This window comes from Macrobrachium rosenbergii, chromosome 52 (genome assembly GCF_040412425.1).
Source record: "Macrobrachium rosenbergii isolate ZJJX-2024 chromosome 52, ASM4041242v1, whole genome shotgun sequence".
NCBI classification, from domain to species: Eukaryota; Metazoa; Arthropoda; class Malacostraca; order Decapoda; family Palaemonidae; genus Macrobrachium; species Macrobrachium rosenbergii.
The window spans coordinates 14,929,900-14,957,402 of NC_089792.1; the positions used below are offsets into that span (position 1 = coordinate 14,929,900).

At 37.3% G+C, this 27,503-nt stretch overlaps 1 protein-coding gene and 10 non-coding genes across 11 annotated transcripts; 10 read left to right on the forward strand and 1 right to left on the reverse strand.

The window, feature by feature from the left end:
* Positions 1-91: 91 nt before the first annotated feature.
* Positions 92-26,116, forward strand: LOC136833707 (uncharacterized). The gene is made up of 12 exons (XM_067095897.1): positions 92-285; positions 18,808-19,022; positions 19,317-19,521; positions 20,006-20,229; positions 20,787-20,985; positions 21,646-21,727; positions 22,079-22,181; positions 22,561-22,738; positions 23,733-23,851; positions 24,529-24,704; positions 25,388-25,527; positions 25,859-26,116. The coding sequence occupies exons 1-12, from the start codon at positions 237-239 to the stop codon at positions 25,996-25,998; spliced, it is 1,830 nt and encodes a 609-aa protein (XP_066951998.1). The 5' UTR covers positions 92-236; the 3' UTR covers positions 25,999-26,116.
* On the forward strand, positions 4,518-4,639 carry TRNAL-CAA (transfer RNA leucine (anticodon CAA)). The gene is made up of 2 exons: positions 4,518-4,555; positions 4,595-4,639. It is a non-coding gene; the product is annotated as a tRNA-Leu (tRNA).
* Positions 10,690-10,810, forward strand: TRNAL-CAA (transfer RNA leucine (anticodon CAA)). Its single transcript has 2 exons — positions 10,690-10,727; positions 10,769-10,810. It is a non-coding gene; the product is annotated as a tRNA-Leu (tRNA).
* Positions 11,668-11,791, forward strand: TRNAL-UAA (transfer RNA leucine (anticodon UAA)). Its single transcript has 2 exons — positions 11,668-11,705; positions 11,747-11,791. It is a non-coding gene; the product is annotated as a tRNA-Leu (tRNA).
* On the forward strand, positions 12,232-12,355 carry TRNAL-CAA (transfer RNA leucine (anticodon CAA)). Its single transcript has 2 exons — positions 12,232-12,269; positions 12,311-12,355. It is a non-coding gene; the product is annotated as a tRNA-Leu (tRNA).
* TRNAL-UAA (transfer RNA leucine (anticodon UAA)) lies at positions 12,753-12,876 on the forward strand. The gene is made up of 2 exons: positions 12,753-12,790; positions 12,842-12,876. It is a non-coding gene; the product is annotated as a tRNA-Leu (tRNA).
* TRNAL-CAA (transfer RNA leucine (anticodon CAA)) lies at positions 13,287-13,410 on the forward strand. Its single transcript has 2 exons — positions 13,287-13,324; positions 13,366-13,410. It is a non-coding gene; the product is annotated as a tRNA-Leu (tRNA).
* On the forward strand, positions 13,827-13,950 carry TRNAL-UAA (transfer RNA leucine (anticodon UAA)). The gene is made up of 2 exons: positions 13,827-13,864; positions 13,906-13,950. It is a non-coding gene; the product is annotated as a tRNA-Leu (tRNA).
* On the forward strand, positions 14,380-14,503 carry TRNAL-CAA (transfer RNA leucine (anticodon CAA)). The gene is made up of 2 exons: positions 14,380-14,417; positions 14,459-14,503. It is a non-coding gene; the product is annotated as a tRNA-Leu (tRNA).
* TRNAL-CAA (transfer RNA leucine (anticodon CAA)) lies at positions 17,063-17,186 on the reverse strand. The gene is made up of 2 exons: positions 17,149-17,186; positions 17,063-17,107 (listed from the first exon to the last, which is right to left on the reverse strand). It is a non-coding gene; the product is annotated as a tRNA-Leu (tRNA).
* TRNAL-CAA (transfer RNA leucine (anticodon CAA)) lies at positions 17,618-17,739 on the forward strand. The gene is made up of 2 exons: positions 17,618-17,655; positions 17,695-17,739. It is a non-coding gene; the product is annotated as a tRNA-Leu (tRNA).
* Positions 26,117-27,503: the final 1,387 nt, after the last annotated feature.

Genomic DNA, 27,503 nt, shown 5'->3' on the forward strand with positions numbered 1-27,503 from the left:
GCCTCCCAGGCATGAGAATGTTATGACGTTGGTCCACATGGTCTGCTCGTAATGGACTCTATATATATATATATAAAGCCAGGCAGATGACAGGCTCACGAGAGAGGAAAAAAAGCCTCCTGCTTGCAGTGGACACACGCGACTCCTCAGCAACAAAACCCTCGACCATCCCTTCAGGTTTCTGCTCCAGTGAGAGCAAAACACCGTCTCAAATCAGCTTGTGAATTCAGCGTAAAATGCTGCCGTTGCTGTTGCTGTTGTTTTCCATCGTTTCCAGCGCCTCGGGTAAGCTTCTGTTATGTTCCTTGACTTTGAAGACAAAATGGTTAATATAGATTGCTTACGAAGTTTTGCTTGTAGATGTTCATAACTGTCGCTAAAAAAATTATTAATTTAATTAACTCTCCATAATTACGAAGGTAGTTTAGGATTTACCCCTAGGTTAACTGGTATTTAACAAAACCAACAATAAATTTTCGCATGAACAAAAGCACAATTATTTCAAACTTGCCTTCATGAGACTGCATGGTTCATATGGCTAAACTTGATTCTGAAACTATTATGCGTATTATTGAGTTCTTGTGGCTCTCTTCTTCATCCAAAGTATAGAAGCTCTATGCTCTTCTTATATTCGTCCTATTTGCAAAATTAATATCGCATTTAGAGACCTTCACGTTGTGTCGCGTTCGTCGATAAGACTGAATCACATACAATTAGTTGACCCATGGCCCTCTGCCTGCCTGTTTGTCCGTGTGTCTGTTTCTTTGACAGGTATTTTCCAATATCATTTGCTTTTCTCTTGAGTTCAATTAGAGTCCATCCCTCTTCAGGTAGCCTAGCATAACCCATCAGCAACCCCCTTCGCCATTCCCTTCTCACTTCTTATAAAAGTATACTGGCTCGCCCGTCATAAAAACTTCTAAACTGAAAAAAGAAAAGCGGAAGAAGATTAAGTGGCAAATGAAAGCAAACATAAGGAAAGTTATATTTGATTTCTGAGTAGGAATTCCTTATGATAGTAGAGACGAGACCACGTGTAATATGCTCTTTTCGTCAAGATGCTTGAAACTTTCCAACTTCCTAATTATACCTCTCCCAACTTTATCTCTCTCTGCAAAGTCAAGAACGCATTATTAATCTTACCTATCTATTTATCAATCTCTTGAAGTTTTAGTAGAGTATTAGTTATTATTTAGGTATTATTATAGAACTTTTCTCGAATTACCTGTTTTTTTTGCGGCAATGTTCATAGAGATGTTGGTGAGATAACATAAATACATTAATACTTCAGCAGTCCTAGATACGATTATTTAAAAATTATTAACGTCAATCCTGCTTACGTTATAAAACGCTGAGGTTTTTGTTGGTTTACGCAGAAGGGAAGGCAAGGTACTTGATTTTGTTAAAGGAAGAATATTTTATTTCTTCCACCATAATTAAAATATTAGTTTCTACTCACGATCTCATTCCCCTTCTTAGTAATATCAGTGAAGTAAAAAAGTAACTCATACTCCTGCCTACCTGAGACAGCAATATTCTTGGGTAGGGAAATGAGCATTTACAGATATTTAGGCAAAAGATGGAAAAATGAAAACCTTGTCTCTTATCATTACTTCATTTATCCATTTCTAAAAGACATTTTAGCTCTTGTGTAGATTTTTATATAGGCAAACATGAAAAAGAAAATTTTGGGGAATCAAAAAAAGCAGGGTTAGTCCTGAAAGAAAATAAACATCAGCCTTCTAAATGGGGGAAGTCGAAGGAATAAAGGAAAACGTAAACAGAATAGAACAAGTAAAAAATACGCCGAATCGTCTTCGGCGCAATCGAGTTTTCTGTACAGCCGCTACAGCGTATAATCCAGGCCACCGAAAACAGATGTATCTTTCGGTGGTCTCGGTATAATGCTGTATGAGCCGCGGCCCATGAAAATTTAACCACGGCCGGGTGGTGGCCTATCCTATATCGTTACCTGAAGCAAGATTATGGCTAAATTTAACATTAAATAAAATAAAATAAAAACTACTAAGACTAGAGGACTGCAATTTGGTATGATTGGAGGGTGGCTGCTCAACATAGGGATTTGCAGACCTCTAGCCTCAGTAGATTTTAAGATCTGATGGTGGACAGAAAAAGTGCTGACAGAAAAAAGTGCGGACAGAATAAAGTGCGGAAGGACAGACAAAGCCGGCAGAATAGTTTTCCTTTTGCAGAAAACTAATATGACGTCTTTAAAAGGAGGGACCATCTTCGACCCAGACCGACCTAGAGTTATTGATACCCAAGAGTATATGTGAAATTTGATGGCCTTTTTGAATGGCACATGATATGGTGAAAGTATGGCACTTTACCTACTGTTACATGGATCAGAGGCCGACACATTATCTCGCAATGAAAGGAAACAAAGGCTCCTTACTGTTCTAGAAGACAAAGTATCCAAGGAGAGATGGCATAATTGCTGAACAGACCATTAACCATTGGTTCGATACTTTAAAACACAGAAATTTGGAGATGCAACCAAAAATGCTGGCATATAAAGTCAATATGACTTTAAGATAAATTAAGATTGTGTCAAGAAAGTTAAACGAGCTAAACTTTAGAGGCATAGCTAACAATCTGTGATTAGCACTTCCAAGACAAATTCGAATACTATGTATATTTAACGCATGAAGTAGGCTGGATTCTGTTATCATCTAACAGAATAGGAAAACTTGGTAAAATGAAAGAGGTTTTGAAATCGAGTGGATTACAGATTCCGAGTATAATGTTATGCAGAATGAGCGATCTTACGTTCTTCTACGGTAATACTGCTTACAGTATATCGGGTATTGTTTATGCATCTAGCATAGAAGAAAACAGACCCTTACACAATTGGAAACTAAGCTGATTCAGTGTAATGATTGTTCACACATACCTTGATGTTTCGAAACAGGAAAGGTGCTGAGGGAAAGGAAAAGACCACCAGAGATACTTCCTCTTTGATCCTACAGGCAACCTTAAAGACTTGTACTGCAAAATATTCGAATCGTCATTTTCTTCCAAAAGCGAACTAAACCAAAAAATATGCATTTTTGTCAAAGGGCTCTCCTCTGTACCCGCCAGAGGAAGATAAACTCAAACAGCTAAATGATAAAACCTCAGCTATCAAAACAACGCTGGCTTGCCGAACATGCTGACATATAAAACAAATATAGATTAGAGCTAAATTAAGAATTTTCAGGAAAGTTAAACAGCTAATCTTTGGAGGCTAATCTTTAAGTTTTAATTAGAAGCACAGGACCCTTAAGGATGAAGGTATTCATATAAAAGAAATTGTACTCCAAGTCTGTTATAAATCTTATGCGGGTTTTACAAAGAAAACTTTGACTTGAAAATCTGAACAATAAACGACTGGTAGAACACAAATAGCACCAGTTATAGTGTAAGAGGGGAGAACCAAATATCAGGAGGGAGATCAATATATAGTGACGTCAGATCAACTATAACCTGACCCAAGGGTGTAGCCGGTGTGGAGGGAGGGGTAGTAAAGCCACTGTACTAACACAAAATAAATCTATGAATTTTTCCTGGAGGTATCATGAATTCATTGATTTTGTATTTTAAATGACCTTATATTTTTAAATGTATTTATTCTCGCTTTAAGAAAACTTGCTGTTATCGAAGTCAATGTTCATTTTAAGTGTGTAAAATACATGGATCAAAGTTGAAAGTAACGATGCATGAGTCTCTAATAAACTTTCATTTATCTGACTAAAAAAAGATTGTTTAATTGTTTTTTAGTATGTAATCAATGAATGACATGAGGAAATGATACCGAGACTCCAAGTTGGCCTCATTCATATGCTTTTATTGTTGGGTTGAATTTGGAGGGAAGTTTTTTGCAAGACGATGTTAAGCAAATGTGTGTTGGGACATAATTTCTAACACTCAAATATATATAAATGTGTGTGTGTGTATATATATATATATATATATATATATATATATATATATGTATATATATATATATATATATATATATATATATATGTGTGTGTGTGTGTATGTATGTATACACGTATATATCAGTATTCCATTGGATAATTTCTGAAGAAAAGTACAGGATTTCTGAAACCTCAGTAATACATTATTGCATTTATTTTACTGCTTTGTTTATATGTTGTTTATTTTTTGTTATATTAATTTACCATATTTATCAATTTATCTACGTTATTTTAGAATTTATTTAGCACTCTAAAGACCATCGCATAAAGTCCCTATTACACACCAGTCCTGACTATTTGACTTCCCTCGAAGATAATTCTTGCTTATCCCCTTGACCTGACCTTGCTAAGCTCCTTAACGCATGAATAAAAGAACAGAGAACTCTATAGTTTATATAGTTAGGTGAAATATAGTACTTTGCTTACGTGCACAGTTCAAGAGCAATTTTTTAACGTGCTTTACACAAATTTGTGAGTAAGAATGTTCTATATGAACCGTGATGCAGACATAAAACAATTTTATTTGGGTATATTGTCAGGATGGCCGAGCGGTCTAAGGCGCCAGACTCAAGGTAAATCTTCCCTTCTGATAGAAGGGTACAGAGTGGGCTTTCTGGTCCTCTCTGAGGGCGTGGGTTCGAATCCCACTCCTGACAAGGTGTTTTAAGAACTTCAGCTGGTTGTCGTGGACATCAAGAACAATTCAGTGTTAAGGTAGACTTGAGTGAGACGGCAGCTATTTTTGTCATTTTAGATGGTGACCGCAGTACCGGGCTGGGCCTGCTGTACACAGGCATTCACACTCACTTCCTTTACCTATATTCCCCCCCGCCTCCCCGCCCTCCACCTCACTCTCTCTTCCACTCTCCTTCATCTCTCCTTCGCTCTCTCTCAGGCTGTAAACCTGGAATGTAATTTTTTGTATGCATTAAGTCAGATGATATAATATGTGCAAAAACTGTTATGTATTATCAAGAAATAGACACTGCATTACAGACACACACTTGTGTGTATTTATATATATACTGTAATATATGTATAAATCACTACAATTTTCATTCATCTGGTCTATCAAATCTATGAACAAGAAGTAGGTATTGTTACTTCTGACTTAGCTCATGCATGATTTAAATTAGATTTACGAAGAGAGAGAGAGAGAGAGAGAGAGAGAGAGAGAGAGAGAGAGAGAGAGAGAGAGAGAGAGCTAAGGGAAGAGGTGAAGGTAAAAAGAGAGAAGAAAAATTTAAAACAAGGAGAAAAAGTGAGAGGTAGAAAAGTGAGAGAGAAAGATTGTACTCAGATCATCTGGGTAACAAGGTTACTACTGAAATGGATAAAAAAATGTCTTCCTTCACACTTAATTCCACCTTCAAGGTGTGCTTTTCGTGCAGTGGCATTACATCAGTGGGGAGGCCTAGGTGGGGCCAAGATACAGTGGGGGGTCCTAGGTGGGGCCAAGATATTTTTTGGGGGTCAAAGAAAATTACACAAAACTAGTATACCAATTCTGTAATTAGTAAAAATCTTAAAAATATACTATTCTCGAATGTATATATCCATGTAAATGAAGGAAAATAATAGTATTAGTAATTAGTAAACCTGTATTTGGAATTATAGAGCTCAATTTTCAATTAACTTTCAGCTCTTACTATATGCAAATGCATCAAATACTGTAAGGGTTAAAGTTTAGCTACAGAGGGAATTTCAACTTGGGGGACCAAGCATCTGACTAAGGGCCAGGGGCCATATAGTGCAGCAGATTGCTGAAAAATCTTCAGATAGTGAAACAAGCATGAAATTTGGCACAAACATTCCCTACGCTCTCTTAGAAAGGGCGCCCACCTGAAAAATCCAAGATGGCGATTTTTCAAAATGGCCATCTGTTTTCGATTCACTGGTTTGGGAGCATCTATTGGATGGAATATGCCAGTTTTTTTAAACCTCGACTTTTAGATAAAATGTTCCATACCACACATTTTACAGAAAAATGAATTGTGTCAAGATGGCGTACAAAATGGTTGCCATAAAAGTTTTTTCTATCCACGCCTCAGAGAGAGACCAGAAAGCCAGACAGTTTATACTAATACTATTTTCAACTGAAATAGGGAAGATACAACATTGTGTCTTGAGTCTGAAATAATGGACGCCTCTAGACCACTCAACCATCCTGAAAATGAATCAATTGAATGGATGCTCTGTTTCAGCTACACTCAATTTGTTCATCTTCTTTTTTTTGCACCTTTAAATATACATTTGGTAGCCCAATAGGATGGGTGAGTTACCAGAGACTGGCATGGACGAGAAGAGAATCCCCACTCAGCAGGGTTCTTTGTGCTGAACGGAGCACCACCAAAATAACCAGCCTGGTGCAGCAACAGAGAGAGAGAGAGCTCCCTGGTTGGAGGAATGAGCCCTTTGTTTTCTGGCAAACATATCAAGTCTAGCCTCATCCACAGTGCCAGCAGAGATATACAGGACCAAGAGATTCAGGTCACTCTTCCACTCTGATGTGCTCATTAAACTGTTAAAGATGTTCCATGTCTAGATCTCCATTGCCATTGGCGATAACAGCTGGGAAAAGAAAGAAAGAAACACAGGTCATGCATAGAAACATTGGCCTAAATATTATTAGAGTGAGAGGAGATTTATTATTTTAAACTTGATCACTTTCTCCATGTTCTGTGGCATATTTGGCAAAAAAGATCTGAACACCCAGTCCCTGAAGACTAGTACTGAGAGAGACCTTGAGAGGTTCAACATTATCTTCACCCAAAATATTTCAATTAATTGTAAAAATAACTCTTGAACCTCTCTTGGAAATTTTATTATTGTTTCTGTCTGATTCAAATTTCTTCCTCCTTGAAAAGTGACTGGTCTCAGCTTTGAGATCAGAGTTTAAATCAAATACAAGATAGATCTCCTCCCAACAACAAAGTGTAAAAAGTGTAAAATGTCTTACCTTTTTTTTTTTTAATTTCAGCTTATATTGCCAGTGGAATGGAGTCCAAAGAAATTTTTTAATTCAGTCAATTCACTCATATAAATAGCTTTGGAATCCTCTTTATCTTTCTATCGTGAGGTTCTAGCAGCTTCACCCTTCGTGTGTTTGTGTGTGTGTATGTGAAGGAGACTGCATTGTTTGCTGCAGAGTCTGAAAACTTCTTTTAGTTATTTCAAGGTCCTTGAGCACAAGAGAAGAATGTCTTTGTTGTCAATGGAATACATCCTGACCACATGAAAAGACACCCATCCCATTAGCTTACAAAGTTTGGAAAAAAATTATGAGCGTAACTGAATCAACTATTTATCGTCAGGATGGCCGAGGATGGTCTAAGGCGCCAGACTCAAGATAAAGATCTTCCCTACTGATAGTAGCCTTTATAAACTGGGCTGCTCTGAGTCCTTGCTGAGGGCGACTGGTCTGAATTGCCCCTTGAACTCCTGACAGGATATTTTTCAGAAATTAGTAGCTTTGAGGTGAACAGCCAACGAGCATAGTCTTGATGTAGCTTTTTGTCCTAGTGAGGACAAAATCCTATTGTTTTGTTTTTGTTTGGGATATAAAGTGGAATTTATCAGGTCAGTGAACCCACTTCTATGTTTTGTTGTTCTTGGTCATTCATTTCTTTTGCCTGAAGTACAAACTTTCTCTCTCTCTCCTGGTTCTCTCAGAGAAGGATTCTCAGTTCCAGATCTGTACAAGTACTGTTTTGAAGAAGAGTTTTGCTGCTTTTGCAGAAGGGAAGAGATTTCTCTTGTCATCTGACAGACATTGTAACACCAGTCCCATTGTCTTGTCAGCTTAATTAACAATAAAAATAGCCATCCAAAAATAAAAATAAACAGAATTGATTGGCATAGAGGAAATGAAGCAACATTCAGTTGGGCTTTCATCGAAGGATGAGCCGACCAGTGGTCTAAGGCGCCAGACTCAAGATAAAGATCTTCCCCACTGATAGTAGGGTGCAAGATCTGTGGGTGGCTTTCTGGTCCTCTTGAGGGCGTGGGATGTTTGTGAATCCCACTCCTGACAGGATATTTTTCAGGTGCAAATTAGTTGCTCTTCCTGAAAATTTCTTGACAAACTTTTTGCTAGTTCCATGGAAGTCCTATTATTTGTTTTTTGTTGGTGACTACCCCCAGTGGAATGAAATATAAGGAAAATTATCAGCTCACTGAACCCACTTGTACCTTTTCTTGGTCGTTGGCATGACTGAGAGTCCCATGTAGACTTTGCCATGAAGTAAGTTGTTGCTCTCTCTTTGTCTCTCTCTCTCTGAACTGCATGAGCTGTGCAATGGCCTGGTCTGACTTGATGCTCCAAATCTCTCTCTGACTTGGATGTCAGGGAAGATGCTCAACCATCCCGACAAACTGGATATATAGGAGGCATATATATACAAGCCTATAAAATGTGCCATCAAACCGGACTGATGATCAATATAGATTTCTGTGTGTTTGTGTGTGATAACTGCCTATATATGAAGTACTGTTTTCTTCCTTTGAAATGCAAGTAATACATCTCTGCCAGAGAGCACAAGGGAAGAGAAGTTTGTCTTTCATCCGGAATTTACATTGTAACAACAGTCCCATTGTCTGGTAGAGGTGGGTTAACAACAACAAAACTGGATATCAAAAAAGAAAAATAAGCCACGATTGGATACACATCTGCTGAAACTACCTTGGCAATTCAGGTGAATCGTCTGGTAGAGGGCCGACAGGCATGGTCTAAGGCGCCAGACTCAAGATAAAGATCTTCACTGCCATAGTAGCCTGGAGATAATGCAGGTGCCACTTTCTGGTCCATTGTCTGAGGGCGTGGGTTTGCGAATCCAGGTTGCTGGTCTGGTCATTGATTGTCTGACAGGATATTTTTCAGAAATTAGTGACAGTGAAGATTTTGCTTTTTACAAAGCTTTTTGTCCTTGCGATCCATTATTTGTTTTTTTCGACTGGAATGTTCCGTGGAATGGAACATGTCCTTCTGAAAAGACAACATTGTTTTTCTACTGCTCAGCTTCACCATGAACCCACCTTAAACTACCTTTGATGGGATCTTGGTCAATTCATTTGCCATTTAAGTCCTGAACCATCATGTACCAGCCCCATACTTTGCTCTCTCTCCTGCGCTTCTCCTGTCTATTCAGGTGCGGCTTCAACTATAGCTGGTCTCTCTCACTCTATACAACAACTACTGTTTATTTGTAGTTGCTGGCTCTGAGCACATGCTGAGTTAAGAGTTTCTGTGCCCTTTGTCATCTGACAACATTGTAATTGATGAGTTATTCAGTCCCATTGTCTAAAACCACAGTCATGCTTAAAACGATAACATTATTTCATTAAAATAGCTACAAGAAAAAAAAAATAAGCCATGATTGGTAGTAGAAGAGCTTTAAATTGCGAAGCAACATTCAGTTGCTTCAATCGTCAGATATGGCTCTTGAATTTGGTCTAAGGCGCCAGACTCAAGATAAAGATCTTCCCTATCTGAACGATAGTAGGGTATAAACTGGGCTTTCTGGTCCTCTCTGCCAGATAGCTATCAATACCCTCTCATTTCAGAAAAACGTGGGTTCGAACCCACGCCTGAGAGGACCAGAAAGATATTTTTCAGAAATTAGTAGCTTGCCTTAGACAACTTCTTGATGTACTTTTGTCCTATGTCCTATTGTTTGTTTTTTGTTTGGGATGGGATGGGTCCTATAGAGAGAGATTTATCAGAGAGGGAGAAGCAATTCAGTGAACCCAAGAGATAAGGTCTGAATGTGCTTTTCTTTGGTCCATTCCATTGGCGATAACCTGGGAAAAGAAAGAAAGAAACACGTAGGACATAGAAACATTGTACTATATTATTAAGAGGGAGATTTATTATTTTAAACTCTGATCACTTTCACTCACTTTTGCAAAAATCTGAACACCCCCAAAGTACTGAGAGAATTGAGAGCTTCTGTACAAAATATTTCAATTTTGTAAAATTGAACCCATCTGAACCTTTTTTACTTTGCAGTTGCAAATTCTCTTGTGACTGCAAGGGAAGAGTTTCTGATAAATTCATCAACAACAAAGTGCATTGTAACACCAGTTTTATTGTCTTGTATATTGCTTAACAAGTCCAAAAAAATTTTTAATAGTCCACCAAAAATAAAAATAACCCATGATTGGTGTAGGTACTGAAATGAAGCAACATTCAGTTGCTTCATTGTCAGGATGGCCGAGTGGTCTAAGGCGCCAGACTCAAGATAAAGATCTTCCCTACCGATAGTAGGGTACAAACTGGGCTTTCTGTCCTCTCTGAGGGCGTGGGTTCGAACCCACTCCCTGACAGGATATTTTTCAGAAATTAGTAGCTCTGAAAATTTCTTGACAAACTTTTGTCCTACGTCCTATTCTTTGTTTTTTGTTATAATGTCAACACTGGAATGGACTATAAGGATATTTTTCAGCACAGTGAACTCACTTCTACCTTTTCCTCTTGGTCGTTCATTTCTTTGCCATGAAGAAATACTCTCTCTCTCTCTCTCTCTCTCTCTCACTCTCTCTCTGCAAGTACTGTTTTGGTAGTTGTTCTCTGAGCTTTTCTTTTCATCTGACGACATTGTAACACCAGTCTCATTGTCTTGTAAGCTTAACAAGAAAAATAGCTATAAAAAAAGAAAAATAAGCCACTATTGGTAGCTGAAACGAAGCAACATTCAGCTGCCTCATCGTCAGGATGGCCGAGTGGTCTAAGGCGCCAGACTCAAGATAAAGATCTTCCCCACTGATAGTAGGGTATAAATTGGGATTTCTGGTCCTCTGAGGGCGTGGGTTCGAATCCCACCCTGACAGGATATTTTTCAGAAATTAGTGGCTTTGACAACTTCTTGAATAGCTTTTGTCCTCTTCCTATTATTTGTTTTTTGTTAGACTGTGTGTGGAATATAATGAAATTTATCAGTTCACTGAACCCACTTTCTACCTTTTCTTGGTTGATCATTTCTTTGCTTGTTCTCTCTCTCTCTCTCTCTCTATACAGGTACTGTTTTTTTTTTTGTAGTTGTTCTCTTGAGCACAAGGGAAGAGTTTCTCTTTTCATCTGACAACATTGTAACACCAGTCCCATTGTCTTGTAAGCTTAACAACAACAAAAATAGCTACAAAAAAAGAAAATAAGCCACGATTGGTGTAGCTGAAACGAAGCAACATTCAGCTGCCTCATCGTCAGGATGGCCGAGTGGTCTAAGGCGCCAGACTCAAGATAAAGATCTTCCCTACTGATAGTAGGGTATAAACTGGGCTTTCTGGTCCTTCTGAGGGCGTGGGTCTCGAACCCACTGACAGGATATTTTTCAGAAATTAGTGGCTTTGACAACATCTTGACGTAACTTTTGTCCAACACCCTATTATTTGTTTTTTAGTTTGGAATATATAAGGAAATTTATCAGCTCAGTGAACCCACTTCTATCTTTTTCTTTGGTCATTCATTTTTGCCTGAAGTAATTCTCTCTCTCTCTCTCTCTCTCTCTCTCTCTCTCTCTTTTGGTAGTTGTTAACTTGAGTCTCACAAGGAAAATTTTTCTCATCTGACGACATTGTAACACCAGTCCCATTGTCTTGTGTTTAACAACAACAAAACTAGCTACAAAAAGAAAAAATAAGCCACGATTGGTGCAGCTAAAACCAAGCAACATTCAGCTGCCTCATCGTCAGGATGGCCGAGTGGTCTAAGGCGCCAGACTTAAGATAAAGATCTTCCCTACTGATAGTAGGGTGCAATCTAGGCTTTCTGGTCCTCTCTGAGGGCGTGGGTTCGAATCCCACTCCTGACAGGATATTTTTCAGAAATTAGTGGCTTTGACAACATCTTGACAGTAGCTTTTTGTCCCACTTCCTATTATTTGTTTTTCTTAGACTGTCACCAATGGAATGGAATATAAGGAAATTTATCAGCTCAGTGAACCCACTTCTACCTTTTCTTTTGGTTGTTCATTTCTTTGCCATGAAGTAATTTCTCTCTCTCTCTCTCTCTCTCTCTCTCTCTCTCTCTCTCTCTCTCTCTCTCTGTGCAAGTACTGTTTATATATATTATATTTCTGTTGTTTTTTGGTAGTTGTTCTTTGAGCACAAGGGAAGAGTTTCTTCATCTGACAACATTGTAACACCACTCCCATTATCTTGTAAGCTTAACAACAACAAAAATAGCCACAAAAAATAAAAAAATAAGCTACTATTGATGTAGCTGAAACGAAGCAACATTCAGCTGCTCATCGTCAGGATGGCCGAGTGGTCTAAGGCGCCAGACTCAAGATAAAGATCTTCCCTACTGATAGTAGGGTATAAACTGGGCTTTCTGGTCCTCTCTGAGGGCGTGGGTTCGAATCCCACTCCTGACAGGATATTTTTCAGAAATTAGTGGCTTTGACAACTTCTTGACGTAGCTTTTTGTCAATTGTTTGTTTTTTGTTTGGAATATAATGAAATTTATCAGCTCAGTGAACCCACTTCTATCTTTTCTCTTGGTCATTCATTTCTTTGCCTGAAGTAATTTCTCTCTCTCTCTCTCTCTCTCTCTCTCTCTCTCTCTGTCTCTCTCTCTCTCTGTGTGTGTGTAAGCATTATTTTGGTAGCTGTTCTCTTAAGCACAAGGGAAGAGTTTCTCTTTTCATCTGACGACATTGTAACACCAGTCCCACTGTCTTGTAAGCTTAACAGCAACAAAAATAGCTACAAAAAATAAAAATAAGCCACTATTGGTGCAGCTGAAACCAAGCAACATTCAGCTGCCTCGTCATCAGGATTGCCGAGTGGTCTAAGGCGCCAGACTTAAGATAAAGATCTTCCCTACTGATAGTAGGATGGAATCTGGGCTTTCTAGTCCTCTCTGAGGGCGTGGGTTCGAATCCCACTCCTGACAGGATATTTTTCAGAAATTAGTGGCTGTGACAACATCTTGACGTAGCTTTTTGTCCTACATCCTATTATTTGTTTTTTTTTGGACTTGCACCAATGGAATGGAATATAAAGAAATTTATCAGCCCAGTGAACCCACTTCTACCTTTTCTTTGGTTGTTCATTTCTTTTGCCATGAAGTAATTTCTCTCTCTCTCTCTCTCTGTCTCTCTCTCTCTGTATACAAGTACTGTTTTGGTTGTTGTTCTCTTTTAGCACAAGGGAAGAGTTTCTCTTTTCATCTGACAACATTGTAACACCACTTCCATTGTCTTGTAAGCTTAACATCAACAAAAATAACCACAAAAAAAAAAAAAAATAAAAATAAGCCACTACTGGTGCAGCTGAAACGAAGCAACATTCAGTTACTTCATCGTCAGGATGGCCGAGTGGTCTAAGGCGCCAGACTCAAGATAAAGATCTTCCCTACCGATAGTAGGGTATAAACTGGGCTTTCTGGTCCTCTCTGAGGGCGTGGGTTCGAATCCCACTCCTGACAGGATATTTTTCAGAAATTAGTGGCTTTGACAACATCTTGACGTAGTTTTCTGTCCAACACCCTATTATTTGTTTTTTTAGACTGTGACCAGCGGAATGTAATATAAGGAAATTTATCAGCTCAGTGAACCCACTTCTACCTTTTCTTTTGGTTGTTCATTTTTTTGCCATGAAGTAATTTCTCTCTCTCTCTCTCTCTCTCTCTCTCTCTCTCTCTCTCTCTCTCTCTCTCTGCAAGTACTATTTTGGTAGCTGTTCTCTTGAGCACAAGGGAAGAGTTTCTCTTTTCATCCGACAACATTGTAACACCAGTCCCTTTGTCTTGTAAGCTTAACAGCAACAAAAATAGCCACAAAAAATAAAAAAATAAGCCACGATTGGTGCAGCTGAAACCAAGCAACATTCATCTGCCTCATTGTCAGGATGGCCGAGTGGTCTAAGGCGCCAGACTTAAGATAAAGATCTTCCCTACTGATAGCAGGATGCAATCTGGGCTTTCTGGTCCTCTCTGAGGGCGTGGGTTCGAATCCCACTCCTGACAGGATATTTTTCAGAAATTAGTAGCTCTGACAATTTGTTGACAAAGGTTTTTGTCCTACGTCCTATTATTTGTTTTTTGTTAGACTGCCCCCAGTGGAATGGAATATAAGGAAATTTATCAGCTCACTGAACCCACTTCTACCTTTTCTCTTGGTTGATCATTTCTTTGCCATGAAGTAATTTCTCTCTCTCTCTCTCTCTCTCTCTCTCTCTCTCTCTCTCTCTCTCTCTCTCTCTCTCTCTCTGTGCAAGTACTGTTTTGGTAGTTGTTCTCTTGAGCACAAGGGAAGAGTTTCTCTTTTCATCTGACAACATTGTAACACCAGTCCCATTGTCTTGTAAGCTTAACAGCAACAAAAATAGCTATAAATGGATAAAAATAAGCCACTATTGGTGTAGCTGAAACGAAGCAACATTCAGTTGCTTCATCGTCAGGATGGCCGAGTGGTCTAAGGCGCCAGACTCAAGATAAAGATCTTCCCTACTGATAGTAGGGTGCAATCTGGGCTTTCTGGTCCTCTCTGAGGGCGTGGGTTCGAATCCCACTCCTGACAGGATATTTTTCAGAATTTAGTGGCTTTGACAACATCTTGACGTTGTTTACTGCCCTACACCCTATTGTTTGTTTTTTTTTTAGACTATCACCAATGAAATGGAATATAAGCCACGATTGGTGGATGAAAACGAAAATTCAGCCCCCCATCAGCTCAGTGAACTCCACTTCTACCTTTTCTTTTGGCTGTTCATTTTTTCAGAAATTAGTGCCTTTGCCATGTAAGTCCTCTCTCTATTCTTTATCTCTCTCTCTCTCTCTCTCTCTCTCTGTACAAGTACTGTTTTGGTAGTTGCTCTCTTGAGCACAAGGGAAGAGTTTCTCTTGTCATCTGACGACATTGTAACACCAGTCCCATTGTCTTGTAAGCTTAACAACAACAAAAATAGCCACTAAAAATAAAAATAAGCCACGATTGGTGTAGCTGAAACGAAGCAACATTCAGTTGCTTCATCGTCAGGATGGCCGAGTGGTCTAAGGCGCCAGACTCAAGATAAAGATCTTCCCTACCGATAGTAGGGTATAACCTGGGCTTTCTGGTCCTCTCTGAGGGCGTGTCTGAATCCCACCCTGACAATACTATTTTTAAAATTAGTGGCTTTGAATGGAGAGCTTTTTGTCTAATTTGGTCACTGGAATTATAAGGAAATTATCAGCTCATTGAAACTGGTAGACTTTTCAGAGGTCCTTCATTTTGCCATGAAGGGACCTGGGGCAACCTTTCGGAACGAACTGTTAAGGTTTTTTCAGTCTGATGGAACTCCAAAAAAGTCACACGTCCCATTTAAATCTGATAACAGAACAAAATAACTACTAAAATTGTAGCTTTCAGTTACAAGGATGGCGAGTGGTCGGTCATGTTGCCTGGCGAGTGGCTGAATGTTTTGCTTCGTCACCACCACCTAAATCCTCTCCGGGCATGCTCCTGTTATTGTTCTCCCCTCTTAGATCTTTCTATATTTCTCAAATCTCCTCTACCTCCTCTACCTTCCTCCTCCTGTCTTCTTCCCTTCTCTCTCTATATTTCCTCTCCTCAAAGCATATTATATCTGGCCAAAGAGAAATTAATCAGTTGGATAGAAAACAATGATGCAAATAGCGAATTCATATTTACAAATCAGCGAACGAATAATTACCGTCTTCCGCACAGATTAAAAGTCATAATAAAATATTTCGACCACTGAAAAACTTCACAGTTGGCAAGCATTCCATAAAAAATTCAGGGGTTTACGAAGATTATCATCGGAAAAAGACAGCACAAAATGAGCAAAAGGTAATGCAAGAACTTTTCATGGAAATTTGTTCCAAAGCTTTTATTATTTAAGCCTCAAATAAATCTGACAAGAGAGCAGAAGATGGAATTCAAGCCAGCTGTTGTCAACATAATATTTTTATTGAGTCACTCGGGTATAGAACAATAAGTTGTTCTGAATTGAACGGCCGAAGACTGAAAAAAATTAACTTTTTTCTATCTTCTTTCCTGCTCCTTTCTATAAACAAGAATTGTGTGAATATTTCACACTCCTTAAAGCGTTCAGTTTTGTCCCCCAAAAAAAAAAAAAAAGACTCAGAGAAACGGAGACAATGAGGTAAAATGTAATTGCACAATATCAATAATCAGTGACTATCGGAAATAAGAAAATTAACCTAAAGAAAGATGCATATGTCAGACCTAGAGATATGAATGTCAGTGTAGTCTATTTTAATGGTACAAATACTTAGCTTCTTAAAGCATGTTCATTAACAGATACAACTTACGCCTCAGTAGAAAAACATTGTTAATTATTTCCCAAAATATGGATTTTTACAGTATGATTAATGACGTAGTTGTGTTACAGCACTGACTATTCGGCATTAATGTTTAATCCAAATATTGCATTACAATTATATTCTGTTCTGACCGATAAACATTCAGCAGTGGTTAACATTACAGTAATCTCTTAGTAATTGTTTAGCTTACCTAGGCGCATTCGACTGCGAGCAAGACGGGCACTTCATTATTAAAGCCTGGCCCCTAATTTTCATTGGGCCTGGTGTACACCTGAGCAACCTGAGTCACTGTTTTCATTAACATTAAATTGGAATCTTTCACGAGGTCCGTCAGGGGAAGTAATGTCTTCTGTACTGCATACCATATCTTTAAACCTAGGAATATATTATCTTTGTTCTCTATAGCTTACAGAGGGATATATATATATATATATATATATATATATATATATATATATATATATATATATTGTTTTCCATGTTTTTATCGTGTCCTTGTGCATGTGGGATATACGAAATCTTCATTTGAAGGACGAAATATTTTTAGCATAAAGAATGAATAGGTTGCTGGGCCCTGTCAACATGTAGCAGACTCGCTTATTGTGCTGACGAAGATAAAAATGAGCTGATATGCGCACCAGCCTGTCTCTCGCCACGCTCCCCCCACCCTCCTCTCTCTCTCTCTCTCTCTCTCTCTCTAACGCCTAGCAGTTCTGTGATTCGTTTAGGGAATTGACTCTAATACGACAGTCCATCAAAACAACTTTTTTTTTAGTTTTTCAAAACTATCTGTCAGGAGTGGGATTCGAACCCACGCCCTCAGAGAGGACCAGAAAGCCCAGTTTGCACCCTTCTATCAGAAGGGAAGATCTTTTTCTTGAGTCTGGCGCCTTAGACCACTCGGCCATCCTGACTATGTGTGAGAGTGATTATTTGCGTTTTTTTTTTTTACTGATTTTGACGTCCACGTATAAATTGTATATGTTAAATAGATATGTATGCATAAGCCTTCTGATATACACACCGAAATTATGTTTATTTGTGCAGACACATGTATTTTTATATATACACACACACACACACACATATATATATATATATATATATATATATATATATATATATATATATATATATATATATATATATATATATATATATATATATATATATATATATATATGTGTGTGTGTGTGTGTGTGTGTGTGTGCACAAATAAACATACAAAATTCGGTGTGTTTATCAGAAGGCTTTATGTAAATAAATCTACTTAACATATACAATTCATACGTGGACATCAAATTTAGTAAAAAAAACAAAAAGCCAATAATCACTTATACACATAGTCAGGATGGCCGAGTGGTCTAAGGCGCCAGACTCAAGAAACGATCTTCCCTTCTGATAGAAGGGCGCAAACTGGCTTTCTGGTCCTCTCTGAGGGCGTGGGTTCGAATCCCACTCCTGACAGATAATTTTGAAAAATAAAAAAGGTGTTTTGATGGACTGTTTTATTGAAATTTATTCTCCAAACGAACCACAGAACTGCCAGATGTTAAGCGCAGTGACCTTGGTACACCGCATGAGGTAAGCAACTATTTTAGCACCGTTAAGCTGAGAGAGAGAGAGAGAGAGAGAGAGAGGGGGCTGTATGACATGAGGCTGGCTGTGCATATCAACTCATTTTTATCATCAAACACAATAAGCGAGTCTTTCATGTTAACAAGGCACAATAGTCTAATTATTCGTTATTCTAAAAATATTTCGTCCTTCAAATGTAGATTCCGTATCCCCCACAGACACAAGAACGTTACGCCTCTTTCCTTTGCATAGTTTCTACTATATTCCATCATGACTGACATCTTCATAATCAATGAATTGGGCAGCACGCCTCGAAGACTTAAAATAGTTTTTACCTTCAGTGCGGTGTTTACTATACCATTAGCGATTTTTTCATTCTGATAACATTCTTACAGGTACTCCCACACGTCAGTCTTAAGAAGGTTATAATGATATTCGAATGAAATCAGAAACGAACCCCAATACAACATCAAGACATATAACATAATATAACATATAAAAACCATAAATCAATAATAGGAACATATATGTATAATATAAATCTATATATTTATATATTTTAAATATATATATATATATATATATATATATATATATATATATTAAATATATATATATTATATATATATATATAAATATATATATATATATATATATATATATATATATATATATATATATATATATACTATATATGTCCAAATGAAGAGCCCAATTAAGAATTCCTAACATCCATAGCAGGATTCGAACCCATTTCAATATATTAGAAGGCCACGCACACACAAATATTAATATACATGCATATATATATATATATATATATATATATATATATATATATATATATATATATATATATATATAAACATATATTGTATATACAGTATATATATGTTAAGATTACATTTGTACCTAAGTTAACTATTACATTTTACCATAACTGTTCTATATTTTCAGCCCAGAGTCATGAGTGTGAACGTACATGCTTGCCTGGAGACGTCAGAACGTGCTCGTATGAATTCTACCTGCAAGAGTACCATACCCTGAGTCGAGCTTGCTTTGACTGTCCAAACAACATGACCGACTGCACCAGACCCGAATGTATCGCTGCAGATGGAGTCCGTAGACCACTGCTTGCAATCAATCGCATGCTTCCCGGCCCGTCGATCAATGTAGGTTACGTGAGGCTGGCGTTGAAAGTCAGTTAATAAAGGAGATTCTATGCTTTCATCTATTAAGGAAAATGTGTTAGATACACAGCTTTCACTACAGATTTTATTTTGTTCTAAGAATAAATTAGCCTTATTTAAGATGCCAGTTTTTCATATATCTTCTGAGCTTATCATGACAATCAGCTAAAACCCTGACAACGCTGATTTTGGGACCAGTGAATCAGTTTCAATCTTACGGCGCACCAAAATCCGCAGAATATTTGACACAAATGAATCTGTTTGAATGTCTTCCAGGTATGCGAAGGAGATCGCGTCATCGTCGATGTCTACAACGGGCAACTCAGCGACGTCGAAACCATCCACTTCCACGGCCAACACATGAAAGGGTACCAATATTATGACGGAGCACCTTTCGCCACGCAGTGCCCCATCGTAGCCCCTTTCCGTTACGCCTTTGTCGCCAACAATCCAGGCACTACCTTCTGGCACTCTCACTCAGGTACAGTGGAGATGACAAAACCAGACCGTGTTTAGTTTGCGCTTAGGCTTTTGCTGTCCGATAGGATACCCGTCGAGAATGACCTCTAAACGTTTCGCAGATTTATTTGATTTTTTAGAGAGGTTCCCAATGCCTTCAGAGCCGATTTGCTCTTCTGATACCCAAGTGTTCGTCGACCCGACTTGCTGACTGAAAATGGAAATGCTATGAAATAACATAGACTTTGTTTAGAACACAATGCGTAGCCACACAATGTTCTTAGTTATCCTGGTGTCCAAAAAGAAGGTACGGATATCCCCACGTGTAGGCGAATGGCTCTTCATGAGTATCTGTTGATGGGACAGAGTGCAGGGGCCCACAATAGGATACCTGCAGTACGCCATTTTACATCGTATCACACATAGGGCAAGGGGTCATGCTGAATCCAAGAGTCATATTCATAAACAATATCAACATAAATTAATTCTGTTATTGCCTGCGACAGGTATGCATCGGGCAGAGGCCATCTACGGTGCCATGGTTGTACGTCAAGTGGAGGATCCTCAAGCAGGGACCTACGACGTGGATATCAGCGACCACACGCTCATCGTTCAAGACTGGTTCCACAGAAGCGCTCTGGAAGTCTTCAGCAGCAGAATGCACGGTCAGAAATTCCCAGTGATCAACAGCATCCTCGTCAATGGGAGAGGATGGAACACCTATGCTGAGGTGAGAAACGAATGGAACTGTCGGTGAGTGACAAAGAAGCAAAGACTTTCCTGTCCAAATATATTTTTCATAGCACAGGTAACACCTTCTGGGGATGATGATGATGATGATGATGATGATAATGATGTTTTAATAATAATCAACATCCTTTTCAGCTCTTCCTCTTGAGCAATGGTGGCTCCAAATGAGAGGCTTCCTTTTATAGGGAGAGTAGTTAGCTAAAGCCTGACTAGTTTTTTACTTCTCAGAGTAGATTCGAACTGGCGGTAATAATAATAATAATAAAAGCAATGTGGTGAGTCAATCACTCCAAGATGGCATAATAACGCAGTGCCGAAGGCCGCCGTGAAGCAAAGACTACAGAGAAGGCACTGTAGCATTTGTTTCAAAACTGAGTACAAGTAATGGACCGGCGTTATTTTTGAGAATCCCTACTGAAATCCTCCATCTGTGGTTCTCGTACAACCTCATCCCTCCCTTATAAGCCAGTGATGGTAACCATGGTAACCATCCTTAAGGACAAATGAACTCTAATCTCCATTCGTGTGTCGAAACAGAAAGAGGGAGTGCCGAAATATGAAATGCCCCTGACTGTCGTCAACATGCGGAAGGGCTTGAGACATCGCGTGCGTCTAATACAAGCTGGTGGGTCTTGCCCGATCATGGTCAGCGTTGACAACCACACAATGACTGTCATTGCTTCGGACGCCCAGGACATCGAGCCGTTGACGGTGACCACTCTGGTTATGTACTCAGGTGAGATCGTTTAATAACGTATTAACTCTTTCCTGTTTCTAGCACAATAAATGCAAACGTATAAACAGCATTCATGAAAGGTTTAGTCATATGGTACACTTCATCACTGCGTAAGAATAATTATACTGGAGAAACAAATACACAGTTATTTATGGGTGCATATGTATTTGAAAATAAATCTAAACGGAGAGCTTACGGAAAACCTGTACAGATTCCGGAAAGCTCTCTGTTCATATCTGTTTTTAAATATATTCATATATATATATTTTAAATATATATATATATATATATATATATATATATATATATATATATATACATATATATATATATATATATATATATATATATATATATATACATATATACATATATATATATGTATATATATATATATATATATATATATATATATATATATATATATATATATATATATATATATATATAAATATATATATATATATATACCCATAAATAACTGTGGATTTGTTTCTCCATTTCAAAACTCATGCTACTATGAGTACTTTTTAATAACTACAAAGAAAATGGAAACAGTAAAAATGATGATGACGTAGATGATGACGATGATGATGATGACGATATATGAATATAATGATGATGATGTGAAAGAAATAAAGTAACTAAATTCACGAACAGGGGAAAGATTTGACGTGGTTATCGAAACAGACCAAGAGGTGGGCAACTACTGGATAAGGTTCACTGGAATACTGGACTGCGTGTGAGTATTCTGTCAGCAATACTTCAGAACTTTAAACCGACAACCAAATTCAGTGTTCTATCACGCCGAGTTATTCTCTTTAAGCTACTTCGACTTTCTACTTAACTTTCGAAAAAAAATATGGGCTCCATGTAACTGATAAATACAAGCTAGAGAAAATAACAAATCTATCTAAATTAACGCACGTAATTTTTTTTGGGGTGGGGGTGGAGGGAGATTGGTTTGGTTTATAAAAGAAAACAAAAATTAGTTGATAAGCTGTTGAATCTTCCTTTGTACGGATTGAAACAAGAACTCAGTGGGACGGGACCTTTAGAACTTTCTAAGTCACAAAGGTAATTTTTTTTCAAGGTATTCCCAGCCCATACAAGGAGCAATCCTTCGTTATGAAGGAGCACCTGACGAACTGCCAAAGGGGATCCTTCTGTTCAACCCTGATTACCCGCCTGGTGTGGTGAGTATAGATCTTTATTTTAATTAATTATATATATATATATATATATATATATATATATATATATATATATATATATATATATATATATATATTGTAGCTCTTAATCTTTTTTTATACTAATATATATATACCAGCGCTTTCAATATAACGGGAATTTTTAAAATATTGTTTTTTAAATTATCAGTATTGGAAGGGGAATTTTGTTTAAAAGGTCTAGTTTGTTCAAGTCCTTGTTGCATAACTAATTTTAAACAACTGGTTAGGTTGAAAAATCCTCTAAAACTTACCAGGGATCCGGAACTTCTGGCAAAATAATCCACCTTGTTAACCAACGACCTTTAATGTCTGCTCAAATGGGATTTCTTTTTGTCTTAAGGTACTGAATCCACTGAATTCTATTGGAGGCCCTGAACAATTGACTGTTATGGACATGACTGCCCTGAAACCCTATACTGCACCTGAAGTGGTAGACAAGCAATTCTATCTGGCATTTGACTTGAAAGAAGTCAACAACACTGCGCTGTACAATGAAGATTATTATCCGTACAGTGGTGGTGAGTAATTAGTTTCCTTATGTAGGGTCTCGTTGAACAAGACGACATTCTAATACAAACAGAATGAATGAATCTTGTAATTCTAAATTATGTACTTATAAGACGAAGAGTATCAGCGGAAAATAACAATGAAAACTGAAGAAATACTTGGATGAGACCACAACAGAAAAGGATGACAAAAATGAACATTGTTTGAAAAATGTCCTGTAGGTTATTTTCCCTTATGGAATTTCAAAAAGTTTTTCATCGTCTAAATTTAAAAAATTTTTACCACTATTTGCCTACGAAGCCGTTGTTAAAAGCCAGTGGTTTACCTCTAAAGTTAGAAAAAGAAAAAGAAAAGAAAAGAAACTTTCAGTCCAAAGTAATTTCCATGATCTTACCATGTTTGGTGAATAATGTTAAGAATTTAGTTAACATTATCAGAAGTTAAAAAATGATTAAAGTTAAAATGTGGTCGCCACAATAATGCGTCAGCATAGAGAAACATGTGAGAGCTTTGGCAATATTATCACGTGCGCTGATGTTTGCATATCACGCAGAGTTTCTCACAGTTCAATATAATTCTTCTAGGTATTAACATTGCAATCGACTCTTTTCTTTTCAATTTTAAAGAATGACATGCCATATTACACGGCATATTATTCCAAATTAATTATGTAAATTACTTTTTTTGTGATTTGTTGAAATATCTGTTTTCTACATACATTTTATGACGAAAGTACACTTATTTCCATTTCGTCTTATGTTTAACATGATAACTATAGAAAGGGAGAGCCATCCATTCTTGCAACCTGTATAATAATGATAGCAGAACTGAATCGAGCTGATGACAAATGAAACAATACACCACTTGGAAATGTCCCAATTAATGTCAGAAAATGAGGCGGACACTCTAGTCTCAAACTATCAGTCACTAACGAGAGAGAGAGAGAGAGAGAGAGAGAGAGAGAGAGAGGCGGTCTTGCATCTAATTAATTTTTTCCTTTAACAGTCGATAAGTTGTGGAAAGTACGAACTCCTCAGGTCAATGGGGTTACTTTCATTCCCCCTTATTCCCCTCCGTTGTCTCAGCCTGAGGAACCGCAGCCCACCGTTTGCGTCCATGGAGAGGTGAGTTATACCATCTGTCTCTCTCAGTGATCGCTAAAACCTTAGATAATGAGTTAGTTTAGGCTCTAGAAAGTCTAAAATCTCCTTCCACAGTAACAGCACGATAAGGGTGGACTTCGAAAACAAACTATATGTAGCGTAACCAACGAAGAAATACCCATGAGATGCCATAGAACTGAAAATGAAGGGGATTTTGGTCTTAAAATGGAACTTGTTATAAATTTTTCTAAGGCATTTGTTATATCCTGGTATAGTAGGCTAGGTTACTCTCTATCTCGGAGAAGGCTTTGCTGTTATGCTGATGACTTTTTAAAGGATAAATTTTAAGGGAACCTTAAAAACCATTAGCCCCAATATTGTACTTATTTACCCCAGTTGAGTCACCGTCCCATCAGTTTTCTTTAATTAGAGAAGTTAGCAATTTTCTGTGCATTAGTACATCAGGGTCATGCCTAGCTTATGACAGGAGAAACACTTATGTTTCGGTTTTGTTGAAGTCTACTATAAGCCACAAGTACTTAAGAGACCCCTGAAAGTAGAACTAAACAATTTCTCTTCTTTTCAAGTAGACTTGGATAATGAAGCTAAATGAAAGGAAATAGTTCGCTAAAATATAAAAAAGAAGCTCAATTTAAATATATTTTAAATATATTTATTCCTTAAACTGTCTCACTCAGGATATTTCACCTTTCTGTCGAGGAGACTTCTGTTCGTGCACTTACGTCTTCAACGTCGGTCTAGGGGAGACAGTCGAGTTGGTCTTGATCGACGAGGGAACCTTCGGCGTCGATAACCATCCCTTCCACATGCACGGGCACTGCTTCAGCGTCGTAGCCATGGGGAAAGTCGGGGAGTATGTCGTCAACCTTTTTTTCAAGCCTTTTCTTCGGACCTTGCCTTTTTTTAGCTTTTCCTTTTAAAGAAACTGTGGAGGTTTTTGTCTACGCTGATGGCTATTTTGAGATGTTTTCATTATATTATTATCATTACAGTTTTTATTTTTTGGAATGACGTTTTGAAATGTCTGCAGAACGAGTAAGAGAAAATAATTGATATTTGTACACCAGATGCTAATAGCAGCAATAGTAATCTTCATTCTCATTACTAATTAACGTACGGTCTTCTACGTAAATCTTTTCATGAAAAATTATTAGTTCTTATTGATAACTTTTAGTGGTAAATTGGGTTTAATCAAACAACGCACGAACAAATATATTGTGAAAAAGTAAGCTAACCAAATCATTTTGTCACTTGTAAGGAAACTTGTGCGCATTCCTTAACCAATATTCACTGGAGTACTAGATTGCTTGTGAGCATTCTGTCAGCAATATTTCAAATCTTTTAGCCGACAACGAAATTCAGTATTAGACTCTCAACTTAACTTCCGAATAAAAAAATAATTTCCTCTGAATGGGCTCCATATAACTAATAAATACAAGCTAGAGTAAATAATAGACCTATCAAAATTAATACACGTAATTTTTTTTTTTAAATTAAAAGGGATGGTGGCTCATTTTGCTTGTATTCTTCTCTAAGATCAACAACAGCTGAAGAAGTTGCCATGCTGGATTCTCAAGGCCTGATCGAACGAAGGCTCGAAAGTCCTGCATTGAAGGACACCGTCAATATTGTTGATGGAGGATACACCATCGTCAGGTTTAAGGCTGACAATCCTGGTGAGTTTTGACTTTATGAAGTTTCGACGGTTCTAATAGATTTGGAACTGATCTTGACATGCCATGGTAATACAGAAAACTATTTAAAAGGAGAGAAAAGTTTTCCTCCCTTTCGTATAATAAATATCCCTATTGCTAGTGAGATAGTGCAACATTGCTAGAGATAGAAATATCTACCTAAGTTAAATTTTAATGTTTGACAGTAATTGATAAGATAGTCCTATGCATAAGAAATCAGATCACTGAAATCCAGCGAATAATATAATTCGCCACTGCTGAAAGTGAATTAGGTTTAGACGACTCACGTTTCCACCATTTTCCTTTTCTCAAGGCTACTGGTTAATGCACTGCCACTTAATCCTTCACTCCGAGGCTGGAATGGTTGCCATCCTGCACGTGGGCGAACAGTCGGATCTACCGCCAGTTCCAGAAGGATTTCCGACCTGCAAAAAGTTTTTCCCGGAGGTCTAGTCAAAACGAACACTTTATATGTTATATATTTTCTAATGAGCTTTTAGTGATAAACAACTCATCTGTGACATTATCTTTGAATAACTCCATCAGATTAAAAGAGAAGCTTTGAGTATTTTGCAAGTTATTTTATTTTCTTCTTTATTTGAGAACAAAGAAATGGAGCGGGGTCCTGCTGTGAGTGGAGCAAAAAATGAGTTTTTAACAGGCATCTGTGCACAAAGCACCTTAGCAACTGGAAGCAGTTTGCGCCTTCTTGTGAACATGTTCTTATTCTTTCTTGAAGAATGAAATGGAGGAGGGTCACTCCTTTTTTTTTAGTTAACTTAACAGTCCAAGTTCTCTGCACTTCTGCATGAACACTCCAAGACGTGGTGGTGAAACTTTCATTTTATTAGTAGCTTTTCCGTGAAGCTTTATTTTGGAAAACATTTATATTTCGTCGGATTGGGTAGAGCCAAATATCTTACAGGATTTAAATTTCGTCTTTCTGTGTGAAGTCTAAGGCCATAAAACTCAGATTTACTATGTTTTGAGTGAAGAAACTTGCCATAGAAAACGTTTACTAGACTTAGTTCTCTTTCACAGCTCCATTCAATTTCAAATAGATACAGTATATTGCTATATTATCTCTTATTAACTCTTCGTTTATTCATGGGATCCTTAGACATTGTTAATCGTTGTCAGAATAAGTCGTCAGCATTCATCTTTAGTTCTTGGTATATTTTTTTCAATTGTTGTTTAGTGTTATCATTCTGTATCTACCTGTAATTGTTTTTAAAATGTGAGTACCTTTTCAGAAAACAAAGCAAGATGCTGAAACTGAATAAAAATTGTGAGAATTATTTTCTGATTGTTTGTGAAATCGTCGCTTATTCTCTCAGATGGAAATCTGAAACAAAATATTTTAAGCATTTAGTATTGTCAGCAAATCCTCCGATTCTGAGGAATGCTGCAATAGGATAGACTCACTTTAATCGTATTATTTAATTTAATATATTTGTTACGTTATAAGTCAAGAATCAAATGAAATAATGGTCTGCCAAGAAAAACTTGCGCAGATAAGAATCCACACATGAATATAATGTTTTTATTATGTAAAAAACGCGAGTGCACACACACACACCATGACCACGTGCATTTAAGAGACACTGCTCTCTCTCTCTCTCTCTCTCTCTCTCTCTCTCTCTCTCTCTCTCTCTCTCTCTCTCTCTCAAATTATTCTATTATTATATATATATATATATATATATATATATATATATATATATATATATATATATATATATATATATATATATATATATATATATATATATATATATACTGTATATTAAGATCATGCACTTATATCCTTGTATGTACATACAAAATGGGAATAAAAGCATTATATATATATATATATATATATATATATATATATATATATATATATATATATATACATGTGTGTGTATATATGTTTGTGTGTGTGCTTGTGTTGTGTACATAAACAAGTGCATGAT

Bases quoted from the DNA above. Each gene is read 5' to 3' on its own strand.
- LOC136833707 (XM_067095897.1), top strand. From the start codon at position 237: ATGCTGCCGTTGCTGTTGCTGTTGTTTTCCATCGTTTCCAGCGCCTCG. The intron at 20,986-21,645 runs GTGAGATCGTTT...ATTCACGAACAG, and splicing joins CACTCTGGTTATGTACTCAG to GGGAAAGATTTGACGTGGTT. The intron at 21,728-22,078 runs GTGAGTATTCTG...TTTTTTTTCAAG, and splicing joins ACTGGAATACTGGACTGCGT to GTATTCCCAGCCCATACAAG.